Source organism: Maylandia zebra, linkage group LG13 (assembly GCF_041146795.1).
Source record: "Maylandia zebra isolate NMK-2024a linkage group LG13, Mzebra_GT3a, whole genome shotgun sequence".
Taxonomy (NCBI): Eukaryota; Metazoa; Chordata; class Actinopteri; order Cichliformes; family Cichlidae; genus Maylandia; species Maylandia zebra.
The window spans coordinates 20,043,690-20,057,297 of NC_135179.1; the positions used below are offsets into that span (position 1 = coordinate 20,043,690).

A 13,608-nucleotide genomic window follows, 5' to 3' on the forward strand; every position below is an offset into this window, starting at 1 on the left:
ACTGTTTGTCTGGATGCATTTCCGGCATCTGTGTTTTTCCATTTGTTACTTAAAGTTGTGGTTAGCCTGGCAGCAATGTTTGATTTGTGTGGGCTATTAACTAAAAATCCAAACCACTAAACAAGGTGTGATCAAGCTTCTGCACCGAAGCAGTGATATAACACTTCCTCCCGTGTTTAACAGATACAAATCCAGCATGCATAATTACACCTGTAATTTACAACAGCCGAAACCTTTGATTTCACCTTGTATGTGAGCATACTTCTATCCTGATTACACTGTAAACCATTCATTTAAATGTTGCAAGAGGAATGATTTAAGATTTAAGCAGTTGTCTACTAAGCCTGCTGCTTAGTCTCTAGAGATTTCTCAATATGGAAAACTAGTCAAAACATTTTTTTTTTACTCTCAAATACAAAAAGAGCAAAAAGCTATAGGAATGCAGCATGAGTTTTAAATGCTTCTAAGACTAATAAGTTCCTTCTTTATTTTGAGCGTACTCAGTGACAAGTTTCTTGCTTCAGCACTGATGTTTATCAAGACGTCAGAGCTGTAGTTAACTGATTACAGGCGCTGCACAGCGACATAACAACACACCACTTGCTCAGACTTGCCGGCAGGAGCTGAGAACAGCCTGAGGAACTGACCATGACTACAGGGATTGGGTGTCACAAAAGGTGACTCACAAGGAGGCCGATTAAGGAAAAGAAACTCCCTGCATACGTTACTTAATCCACACACACCCAGACTCAAGACAGAACAATGGTGCAGAGATTTTGTTCGTTGTGGTTTTACTTTTCAAGCGAAATCCTGGAGAACTACCCGAGGTGTGTGAGCCCTGACCCAGGAGCAGAGTGTCGACACTGTATGTAACAATGCCATTTTTTCATGAGCAAACATTCCCATGAATCTTTGACCAGAGACAAGTAATTTGGAATAATGTAATGAGACAGGCGCTTTTTTGATCAAGTCTCTCTTAAATAATCATCATATTATTGCTTTAATTTCTCAGCATTAGCTCAGTGAGACACATATATGTAAAAGAACTTGATTTTCATATCTTGGTCATATTATTAGGAACAGGTTACTTAAGACAGAATTTATTTACTGATTAAAAGAATGTGATGCACAGAAGAAAAAGAACTAGGCAAACTGATAAGCCATGGTAGTCTTAACTAGTTGGGACTGAATGTGCTTTAGCACACTGTGAAAGTTAATTGATAGTTAATTGAAAACAGAATAAGCAGTCGCTTAAATCGTTTCACTCTGCTGGACCTGTAATAGTGTTTGTGCTTAATAATTATTTTGCATCTAAGAGAAAAAAAAATCCATTTAGGATGCTGATAGGTTTTAGGAGTGCTGGTAGGCAGGTCATCTTTGGATGAGCCATTTTCTCCCATTTCCAGTCTTCGTGCTGTTGCAAGGATAATTCAAGCTATCTTTTGACTATCGGTTAAATGGATACCTCCTAAAATGTCAGACTGTTGTTTTTTTTTAAACTTTCCCAGAGATTAAACAGACATCTTTTCAAACTGAGGCTGCAGGGAGTGGACTGGAGGGGAGTCTGTTTCTCTAGGCACAGACTTAATGGTTATTTCAGCGGGTGTCCTGTGGTGTTAGTTAATCAATTGTTGTTAAAGTCCTCAGCATGATATATAAACCTGAACTGGCCTGAAAAATGCTTTGAGTGCTTTGAGGCTAATGGCATTTGGATACACCGAGACAGGGAGGTTAGAACACTGTTCTTGTCACACTTGGTCATTTCAGTTTAATAGTCAGCAAATAAAGTAATTAAACTGAAATTCAGGTCGTCCCTAATCCATGATAACACACTGTATACTGTAAACGGACGTGCAACAGAGAATACATTTGTCTCAGTCTGACACACACTTGGGTTCTGTAAATGTAAATGTTTGTGTAACAAACATCTTTTATGGATGTCTTGTTTATGTTAGACACATTATTTCGCAGTCACCCAGCCCTTGAACAAAGTTAAACTGGCTGTTTGAGTTGTTGTCCTTTAGACTCGTTCGCATCAGGTAAAATGCTTTAGTGATTGCGGCTTTGTTACCCAATAGCCCCTTTTTCATTACCAATTGAGTGCTGACCAAAAAGGACAAGGGATGTGACTTGTGTCAGCAAAATAAGTTTGAGTAGCTCCACCCTGACATTTCAGCCACAGGGGTTAAGATAATGAGTAATCTTTCTGGTTTGAGTTCACATGGGTTTATAGGAGTCATCTATGTGAAGACACTGCAAATGTTTTATTTGATTTTAAACCAACATTCCTTGCCATACATAACAATAAATAGAGTCACACTCTAAAATTAAAATGTATCGTCTTTGAGGAGTGCTGTGCCGCTATTCCCGATGTATTAACAAAACCTCTTTGTGTCCGTCAATATGCTAGATTTTCGTCATTCTGAACTTTGTACCCAAATACAGAAGGGGAGTGGCTTTAGGTCTGAAACAGGTTTATGACTCCCTGTGAGCGAGTTTCGAGTCTGATAATTTGCATGTTAGAACTGGAATCCACACCCTCAACCTGCAGACTGCTTATCATGTTGAGACACCTCTGCTTCTTTGTCTTTTTCAGTAGGCACACATGAGTCTCTAAACATTGAACATAAGTTGAAAGTATGTAAATGTAAGCGGGATATTCTGGGAGCAGTCAAGAGGATTTTCACAGAGTCAGGAATCTAAATGTAAGTCACTGTTATTGAGTATAAGATAACATTGTTGTGACTAGCTCACTAAGCTTTTGAAGCCGCTGAGAGACATTCAGCGAGCGGCTGTAAGAATATCAAATGCCTCGCTTTCAAATGAATGAACACTGGGAGATTTATGAATAAATGTAAACAGAAGCCGTTGTTATGAGGTGTGTGTCCTATGATTAAACGCGTTGCGATAACAGCTGCTCAGCCTTTTGACATTTCTGTTTACCAGAAAAGCAGCACAACCAAGCCGCACACTTGAAGGAGCTTTGATAACTGAGATCTAACTCAAAATGTAAATAACTGCGCATGTATAAAATCAGAATGTACAAGAAAGCTGAAAAGGTACCTGAAAACAGGTATAAGAAACAGCTGTACATAAGGTGATCTGTATGTTGGCAATGGTTCATGCTCTGCAGCAAAGTCGGCAGTGAAAGTATAATTTCCACTCACACTTTCCCATAGAGGAAAGTAAAAGCGAAAAGGGCGAGTGCAAATTTGACTCTACGCTCTCTACACTTAGCCAACATTAATGTGAAACTAGAGTGAAAAGCTTGAATGTTTAAATTGTAACACTCGTTTGTTCAGCCGACATGTGTTTGCATTAATCTGGTGAGACCTGATTGGACATATAATGTCAAATATAACAGGGAAGCACCTGGATCACCGAATTTATGAAAACCGTGGGCTTTAAAGGTTACAGTGTTTTTTTTTATTTCCTGTTGTCCAGTACTAATATTAACAGGGGCAATAGCTTTAAGCTGTCAATCTGTCAATCTAAACTCTAAAGGGGCAAAAGGGCACCCCAGTTTGAAGCGATTCACATTTAAACATGGAAGGAGCAGATATGGTGTTCAGTATTTCAAAACAGCTTTCAAAACCAAAATAAGTGTAAAACACAGACCAGATTTACCAGAGTACATTAAAAACCACTTAAAATATAAATCTACTGACAGCAAATTATCATGTAGTTCCTGGTTTAGCAATTTTATTTTGTGTTATTTATATAACATGGGCGTGCTGAAGCATGAGATATTTACCACCCTCTTCTCAAGTAATTTATCATATCTTATTATTGAGTGTTACTGAGGAAATGCTGGTTAGCTAATCAGTAAACAGCTCTTTGTACAGCCCCTGATTTCTTTTTCTAGTGGTGAGCTCACCTTAACGTCAGGTGAAAAACAACTACACCTTTCTAACCATCCAACCATGCTGGGTCTTCACGTTGATAAAAGTGACAGAAGTGAAAACAGGTTGGTTTTATTTACATTTCAACTGTACAGTGGAAATTCCTTGATGTGAATTTTTAAGTCTTTCAGGTTTCGAAACAGCGCCGTAAAAAACTGATTATATGTTGTTGAGGCAAACTGAAATACTTTCGCCGATTAGGCCTGTACACGCCATTAAAACAAACCATGTGTTGACCAGGACTATAGCTCACCTGGTTGAGAAGGCGATCCACATGCTGAGGCCTCCATCAGAGGCTCGGGTTAGAGTTTGCTTTCCTGTCTGTAATATGTTATAAGGCCTGGAAAATGCCTAAAATACATCTTTAAACATGCCTTTTAATATCTTCATCACCTCATAAACGATCTAGAACATTAAATAATTTACTGCTTTATATAAGAACACTGCCTTTAATGTACTCTTTGACCTTTCCATGCAAACTGTAGTATAGTTTAACATTAACAACTTTCCGCATACTGCATTACAGCTTACCTTTCCTCGTTAGGGTTGCCATGAGTCAACATGTTCCACCCTGTTGCACTGTTTGCTCTCTGATCCTCTAACATTATGTCATTGATTTTCATTTTCTATTACAGGTCCTACTGAAAAAGTCTGGAGCCATGGAGTCTCCAGAGTTTTCCCTGTTGTCCTCCTTGCGAGGTGAATTTAAATCAGAGGATTTCATTCAGCCTCACTATAAGGAGTCGTATCGGCTGGCAATTGATCGCTTGGTGAATGGCGGCAGAGACAGTTACCAGGAGTTCTTAAAAGGAGAACGGCTCGGGAGCTTTCTCTCCGAAGATGAGATCCTCTTCATCACTGGAAATGCAGAACAGCTCCCACCTCAAACCCAGACCGAGGAAATCAAAGATCCCTCGGATACCAAATCATCCTCTGGGACATATTGGCCCATGCACTCAGATGTGGAAACGCCAAATCTGGACTTAGGGTGGCCGGAGGTTTTGCATGAAATGTTACAGACTAATATAGATCTGCTCTTTCATCCACCGAGACTAAACAGCCCAACAATTAAAGAAGTCATCCGGAAGCACATTCAGGATGCAAGACAGGTAATCAGAGCTACCAGCAACAATGGACTGAGATATGCGGGCACGCATTGATCACAAAAGCATGTCAGAAGCACCTTTCTCCTTCAGGGAAAAGGAGTGTCTGCCTGGGCCAAAATCTGGTTCTGCAACTCACCATCATGAGAAATGAGTGTGTGAACTATTTTTATAGTAATTTCGATTACTGCATTATAAGAAGCAGTTTACACCTCAGTAAACAGCCTGTGTCAGTTTTGCGTAGTGGACGATTGCTTTTTTAAAAGTCTGAGCTGACTGTTAATTAAAGCAGCATGTTCACCAGAAAATGGCAGGAAAGTATCAACATAAGTGATCAATGCGTGCCCGCATATCTCAGTCCTAAAGCTCACAAAGCGCTAAAGAACCCACCCCCTCAGTTCTCATGCTAGTGAAGTGTAAAGAAAACGGAACTGGAATAAATCTTTAATGAAACAGAGCAGCTGCACTGTCTCAAGCCTGTCCAGACAGCAACTTTTAATTTTTAAATAGTGCATATATGAAAGTGCATTGGAGATCACACACAGTCCAGGCACAATATGTATTAAAGTAACACTCAGTAAAGTCACACATAGGTTCATTACATCCTGCAGTAACACAGTGTGATAGTGCTATTTTCAAAGCGTCCAGGAATTTCACCGTCTGCATTATCATTAGGAACCTTTTATGTACACTTACTGAACCTGAAGTGAAATCAAAGAACGAAGCAAAAGGGCTCTAGTTTGGTCCCACTCACAAAAATGTTCCAGGAGTGACTGAAATGGATTTGAGATCAATGGATGGCTGTGGCTCAGGAGATACTGAATCTCAAGTTGCCCCTGATGCATCCATTGGAGTGTGAGTGTGTGCATGCCTGTTAGACAAAGTGCTTAGGTATAGAAAAAGTGCCTGTGTGAATGTGCATGTGATTGGGTAAACAAGACTTGTGGTAAAAAGTGCTTTGAGTGCTCCAAACATTTAAATGTATTGATTATAGATAAGCACATGTAGCCGTTTATCGTGTCCCTTTTTCTTCAGCATGGAATCATGTTGGAGACTTTGTTCATAAGTGATTTTTCAGAGTATCATTTAAGGCAATTTACCATTTATGAGCTTGCAGATGTCAGATTGATTTACTATTCACTGTTGATTTGTCCTTGCAGGTCATTGCCATTGTAATGGACGTGTTTACTGATGTGGATATATTCAAAGAAGCCGTCGACGCTTCAATACGGGGAGTCCCGGTTTATGTGCTTTTGGATGATTACCATTTGAAAAGTTTCCTGACAATGGCTGAAAACCAAGATGTGAAACTCCAACAACTGAGAGTAAGTTTAGGATGGAATGGATTTATTTGATGTTTTGGCTGTGCATGCATTCTTACATGTAAATATTATCTTCCCAGGCTTAAAATGTTTTTAAAGTTCACAATAATTAAGAAGATAGTTTTCAAAAAATTGTGTTTATTGCCATATGCAAAGTAACAAATGACCTTTTTTAAAAAAAATAAACCTTAACTTTAAAGCGTTAAATTATTAGTAAATCTGGTTAAATCTGGTTAATCCTGTTTTTGGGTGGAGTTGTAATTACTGTAATTACGACTCAAACACACCTACAAAATTACATAGAAATTACATGCCAACAGCAACAACAACAACTCGACGATTCAACAAATAATCGGAATGATTCTGTACAATATGCATGCCTGTATCTAGGGATGGGTATCGAAAACCGGTTCTTGTTGAGAACCGGTTCCCACTGTTTCAATTCCTTGGAATCGTTTGCCATTTTTGCAAACGATTCCCTTATCGATTCCAGTCGCCCCGAATGACGTCACCACGTTGCGGAGCGTCATTTACCTGGCAGGAAACACGGCGCCTAAGCGGCTCAAACGCTCAAAAGTTTGATTATACTTTATGAGAACCGATGACAACAGGGCAACTTGCAAAGTAGATATTTCATTTAAGGGAGGAAACACTACGAATATGCAAAAGCATTTGCTCACAAAACACGCGATGACACGCGTTTTTAATTCCGCTCCGGACTCGTGACTCTCAACCCAGCAGCAGCGCTAACGTTTGCACGTCCTCTCCCGTTAATGCGGCAGGTAAATAATCAACTAACAGTGCATATTATGTTAGCGCAATCTGCCTTATTCCAAAACCTACCATTACTGTACATGTAGGTGACCATGATGAGAGAGACAGACAGAGTCTGGCTGGCGCTCGCTGGTAGTTCTCGCTGCAGTCTACCGGTAGCGTCTCCTTTCAGGCCAGGATAGACTAATGTCACCGAGCAGTGTCTAAGTTTGTGGTCAAAGGCTTGCACCCATTTGCTACAGCAGATGCCCCCGATTTTTGGTAAGTGAATGTGTTTAATTGTGGGCAGGGACATTACTGGATATTCTTGTGTAATTGCCACAGAACAATTTATGTTATACTTTGTTATTGCTACAGAAGAATGTTGCAGCTTTAAGGCAGGGATGACTCCTGGAGTTGCTTTCTCACTGCATATGCTTTATTTCACAATCAGATCGATTCGATAACAAAAACATACAGCAGCTCCTCTCCTACTCCTAGCCCTTCGCTGCGGTGGAAAAAAGAACGACTTCAATCCCCTTCAAGGAACATACGTACAAAATAGTTTTCCTGATACACCAATGGGGCGTTCAATGCCATCTTGTAAATATGAGTACTCTGGCAGAGTAACAGTTCAAATGAAAAATACACCAGAACAAACAAGCAAACAAAAAAAGAAGTGTGGGGTACCTTTGAACCAATGAACAAAGTATAACAATTTATACTTTTTAACATAACCCGACCCCGTCAATATGTGATATGTCTCACAAGAATATTTATTTTATTATTTTACATTTACAATTTTTTTTCCTGGGGACCCTGTGACACCCCATTGAAGAGCCGTAGGCTGGATCTCTCAAGATCTCACTGTTGGGTTTGTAAGGCCATGTTACTCCTAAATTTCTATCTTGTTCAAAGAGAAGATATAAAACAAAGCTCTGAGCTAATCGACCTTAGTGTTCTCCTTTTTTTAAAAAAAAAAAAGAATCGATAAGAGAATCGATAAAGAATCGAATCGTTAAACAGAATCGAAAATGGAATCGGAATCGTTAAAATCTTATCAATACCCATCCCTACCTGTATCACATATTAATTTCCTCTTTGACATATTATTACCACTTGTAAAATGTGACAGTCATACATATGTTCTGACACTCTCCTTTCATTGCTCTGATTGCAGAACATGAGGGTGCGCACCGTGAAAGGTCAGGATTACCGCTGTCGATTAGGAGCTAAATTTCATGGTGCAATGGAGCAGAAGTTTCTTTTAGCTGACTGTCACACAGCAATTTACGGCTCATACAGGTAAACAAAACTGCAATACAACCGGAGCTGTGGTTGAGACCACTGAGGTGCACACAAAAAGCTTTCAGCACTATATTTGTTCTGGCTCTTTACAAAATTTCTGTCACAGTTAGTATTTATTATTTGTTTCAGCTTTTTGCTGTTTATTAATGTGAAAAGCTTGTAGAAAATGTGACTGCACTTATAGTGGAAAAAAAAGTTTTAGTATTCCAGGTGTTGTAAATGTATTTTACTAGTGTACTTAGAGTCTGTAAGTGCAAACCTTTAAGTGAAAGGTTTTCATTTAAAGTGAAAGCCTTTCAGTTTGAGACTAACAACTATTTGAGGATAACAAATCTAAGCTGTAAACCAAGGGAAACAAATCAAAATACAGTTTTTTATACAAGTATTTTCCTGTTTGTTTACAGTTTCACCTGGTCATTTGAGAAGATCAATCTGAGCATGGTTCAGATCATCACAGGACATCTGGTGAAGTCCTACGATGAGGAGTTTCGAACCCTCTATGCCCGATCGATCGTGCCACCTGAACTGTGTCCTCCAGAGGGTTTGCTCCAACGAAACGGGTCACTTGGGCAACAGATTTTACCAAACTGTCATTCTGCTCCAAATCTTCAGCGGAGGGACATGTTGAGGCAAAGTCTGGACACAGTCTATCGGAAGACTCGTGAGAGGAACCTTGGTCAAAGAGATTATGAAGAGAGGCTGTTTGAAGAGGAAGATTACAAACTTAGACCCTTGATGGAAAATGGCATTGGTGTTCAGGAATTTCAATCGGTGGAGGAGATGAACTTCTTCAAAAGGCACAGCTATGCTGGAGAGAGGCAAGATGGACACGAATCCATCCCACAGAACATCAAGCCTAGAGGGAGCAACTGGAATATCTCTAGAGATGGAGCAAACAACTATGCTATGAATAATTATTTACAAGTGCCACAGATACACAGAAGTCACAATTTGCAGTCTTACAACGGAAATGACAAACGAGTTCTATCCAAGCAGCAGAACATGCCAACATTGGAGAATATGTCCAAGTCCTATATGCGTACATTGAGGATCGAGTCATATCTTAATAATCCTGATGTCCCATTTGGGGACTCTTGTGACTATTTAGACCAGTTTGAACAACTGGACAAAGCTAGCCCGTTCATGCAGGGAGGGATGAGGTCCTCTCTTGCTCTCAGGCCAACCGTACAAGAACAAATGGAGGCAAACAGATATCTACATACTTCTAGTAGTCTTAGCCCCACAAAAAACAGTCATTTACACTACTCATCCATGCAATGGACTCCAACAGGAGCAGGCTATGATACAGGTAGAAACCCTTATCATTCATATGCCAACCTGAGCCGAGCTAAAGACAGGCAAATAATCACAAACCCTAACATTTTCAGTGACAACTGGGTCAAAAGGCACAGTGTGGCAGATCCGAGATCAAGCACACACGAATCATCAAATCACATGTACAATGCTTTTGTAAGGATGCAAGAAGGCCAAAGTGAAGCAGCAATGACTGCACTGAATGGAGGACATGGGTCAAATCTAAATGAAGATCAGAGATCTGTCTCCCATTATGATGTCAAGAGCATGACAAGCACAAAGAGTCCCAGTGGCCCCATTTGGCAGGAGCCACCGGCCCGGGTTTTGTCAGCAGCAGCCCTGGATGTGAAAAGCAAGGATTTGACTGATAAATCAAACCGCACAGGTGCTAAGAAAATCACATCTTTGCTGAACATACAAGAGAAAAAAGAGAATTCAATTAGGAACTCAAAAACACCAAGTCTCACGTCAGCGGACAGCTCAGACACTCTGACTGCTGAGGATGAGGAGAAAACATCAGTTATAGAACAAAAACATCTCCCAAGCAGAAGCATTTCTCTCAGTTACTCCTCAGAGCGCCAGAGGAACAACGTGGAGGGCATAAAATCTTTAAAATCGCGATTCCAAGCTGAGAAAGAACAACAACCTCCGCAGAGCGCTCTCTCCAAAACCACCACACAGAAGAAACCCAGCATTTTTGACAAAAACACAAGGCCTGGATTTCACTCAAGCAGCTGGAGCAAAGACCGAGGAGGTGAGAATCGCCTGTCGAGCAGATTTGAGCCTTTCGGCTCATCGGAAAAGAAAACCTCTCTACGCACTCCACACAGCTTCAGAATCAAACCGTCCCAGGAGAAGTCCAAAAGCCTTCCAAAAGGCGAGGCAGCTATTGAACTCAACAGCACTCAGGCTGCCAGTGGACATCATGAAAACAAGCTGGAGAAATTCTTTCAAAGAGTGGGAAATTTTATACACAAGAACAAGTAGCGACGTGTCTTAGCATTACGCACACTCTTCACAGGTCAATAACTACTAATGCACATGTGATTGGTAATGTTTATACATGTAGCTTTGCACTTTGCTGCGTTAAGAAAATGTTTTGGCAAACAGAGTTTACGTCTTTACTGGTTTATAGGTGCACTGATGGATGCCATATATTGGCAATCTGGAAATACAATTGTCAAGCTGCTTTTGTGTCTTTCTTCTACTTGAACTTCCTAACAAATTCACTGTCAGAATGTGTTTGGGGATGCGTACCTTTTTGTTGTTTCAAAATGTCACAAAAGTATAAAATGTATTGCTGCAAGTGCATACACATACCAAGGTGCTGTTACTACTGCCAAAGCCACATGAATGTTGACGGGTAAGTTACAGAATAAACATTGCAAATGCTACAGGTGTCCAAGATAAGATATGATGGAGCACATCCTGTGTCAGACAGGTTTTGCCGAATGCTGGGAGGGTGCAATACTTCTGTAAAACATGTGCTGTATTTTCTTAATAAAAATTTGCATCACTTTTAATATATTGTATTCAGGAAAATGAAGAACACTTTCTTTATTAACTCATTGCTTTTAAGAGATTCATCATAAGAGTTTGTTTTAATTCATGGGTTTTGTGCCTTAAGTCAAAAGTCAATGTCCCACACTTGACTCAATGTGCAAGCCTGTCTCTAGGCAATATGTTCGTATATTCTTCATCCTGGCGTTGTTCCCGCTGGTGCAGGGTCCGCTCTTCGGCAAAGGTTTCTCCATTTGGTTCTGTCCAAGGCGTCCTCCTTAATTTTGTCCATCCACCGTTTCTTTGGTCTGCCTCGAGGCCGGCATCTTTCTGGGTCGATCATCATTGCCGTTTTTGCTACAGAGTTCTCATCGCTTCGAATCACGTGTCCATACCACCTCAGGCGGGACTCAAACATCTTTTCCTTAATTGGGGCTACACCTAGTCGCTTCCGTATGTCTTTGTTCGTAACATGGTCCCGTCTTGTAATTCCGAAGCTCCATCGGAGCAGGGCTACTGGGCGGGCCACCGCTTTGTAGATTTTTCCCTTGAGTCGATCTGGCATTCTTCTGTTGCAAAGGACACCAGTGACCTGTCGCCATTTTAACCAGGCTGCATTTATTCGTGCTCGGACATCGGAGGTTATATTTCCATCGTAGCTGATGACTGAGCCCAAGTAGCGGTCTTCTTCAACTCTTCGCTGTCAGTTATGATGGTGCCATCAGTTTGGGGGCCTCCTTCCAGGTATTCGGTCTTTTTCGTATTGAGCCGCATACCGTATTCATCGAGCCGGGTCTTCCAGAGTTGTGTCGTCGTTTGGGTCTCTTCTCTGTCTTTGCTGGCGAGGAATACGTCATCGGCAAAGAGGAGAGACCATGGACGAGGTAACTGGAGCTCGGCCGTGATGGTATCCATACATAGAATGAAGAGGAGGGGTGACAGAGCTGACCCTTGGTGGACCCCAACTCTAACTGGGAAGGGAGGTGATAGTCCAGCGGTGCATCGGACTGAACTGGTGGCGTTGTCGTAGAGGAGCTGTATCCATTTGATGTACGCCTCAGGGACACCATGCGATCTTAGGGAGTGCCATATGAGGCCCTGTCGAAAGCCTTTTCAAGGTCTAGGAAGGCAATATGTACCGTCTTGTTCTTTTCCCCTGTGCTTCTCCAGCAGGAGTCGGGCGGCGTGTATGGCGTCAGTTGTTCCACATCCTTTTACAAAACCGCATTGGTTGGGGGTGACGTTGACAATTTCCCGAAGACGTGCATCGATGACTCTTTCGAATATTTTCGTCGTGTGACATAGTAGGCGGATAGGACAGTAATTTGAGCATTCGGCTACATCCCCTTTGTTCTTCCATATGGGTATGGTAATGCTGGTCATCCAGACCGTTGTTCGTATGTTCGTATATTACTACATTGATTTCCTAATTTGATTGTGTTGACACACAAACACTGGCTGTACTCTATGCTATGAGTGCCTCGGGCTGGTGGGGAGCACACCACATGAGTTATTGTGTATTCAATCAGACCACAATCTTTTAACCAAGTGGCAAAATATTTGCTCTTATTTTATTCTCTTTAGGAAAAGCAGTAAATATTTTTAATGATATGACAACAACAACAACAGCATTTTTGTGACCTGTCAGGTATAATAATTAACTTCATGCATAGCATAGATTCAGAGATCTTAATAGATATGTTATTCAAAACAAGCACCCAGGAAATAATGGTAAAGCATCCAGTGCACATGCATTTACACTTTGCCTTGAGTGTAAATGCATGTAAACTGCAGCAATTCATCTCTCGTTTTCATTATTCAAGTATTATTTCTATACAGTTAATATACAGTGACAAGCTCACTGCACAGGAGTATTTAAAAAAGAATTCAATATGCTGAACTTGCCAGCTGTGAAGCTTTGTTTATTTGCAGTATTCCTGAAATTATTTTTGTTAAATATATGGAAAAAGCTAGAAATTCTTATTGTAAAAAGAAAGAAAATTACAGTATTTGACGTGTTTTTTTTATGTTATCACATGTCATTAAAGACAGTTGGTCAGCCTCATTAAAGTCAACATTTAAAGATGGATAATTTAGATTAGGTAAAGAAAAAAACAGATAATAATAAAGTAAGACAATGAGTACTTACAGTTTTTGCCCGTTGCTTGAACACTATAAACCCATGCTTAGACTAAAGTAACACAACTTGAAGCTTTTGTTACCATACCTCAAACACATGTACCCATACCTTAAACAAAAGCGCTCCTTTGCACCCTAGTTGCAATTATGCAACACACTTACTCCTTTATGCAACACACATGGTCCTGCATACTACACTCCATTTCATACATAAGACACTTTGTTCACAAAATTAAATTTCAGGGTGCCATTTGGAAAACACATGTA

General features: G+C 40.5%; 1 protein-coding gene across 4 annotated transcripts; it reads left to right on the top strand.

The window, feature by feature from the left end:
* Positions 1–730: 730 nt before the first annotated feature.
* On the top strand, positions 731–11,225 carry fam83b (family with sequence similarity 83 member B). 4 transcript variants are annotated; one of them, XM_076891729.1, is made up of 6 exons: positions 743–865; positions 3,866–3,967; positions 4,538–5,011; positions 6,166–6,330; positions 8,261–8,385; positions 8,793–11,225. In XM_076891729.1, the coding sequence occupies exons 3-6, from the start codon at positions 4,562–4,564 to the stop codon at positions 10,687–10,689; spliced, it is 2,637 nt and encodes an 878-aa protein (XP_076747844.1). In that variant the 5' UTR covers positions 743–865; positions 3,866–3,967; positions 4,538–4,561; the 3' UTR covers positions 10,690–11,225. The 4 variants fall into 4 exon arrangements, with proteins under 4 accessions (XP_004556010.3, XP_076747844.1, XP_004556009.3 ...); XM_004555952.4 differs by lacking the exon at positions 743–865 and adding an exon at positions 1,738–2,705; XM_004555953.4 differs by lacking the exon at positions 3,866–3,967 and having other exon boundaries at positions 731–865.
* The last annotated feature ends 2,383 nt before the right edge of the window (positions 11,226–13,608 follow it).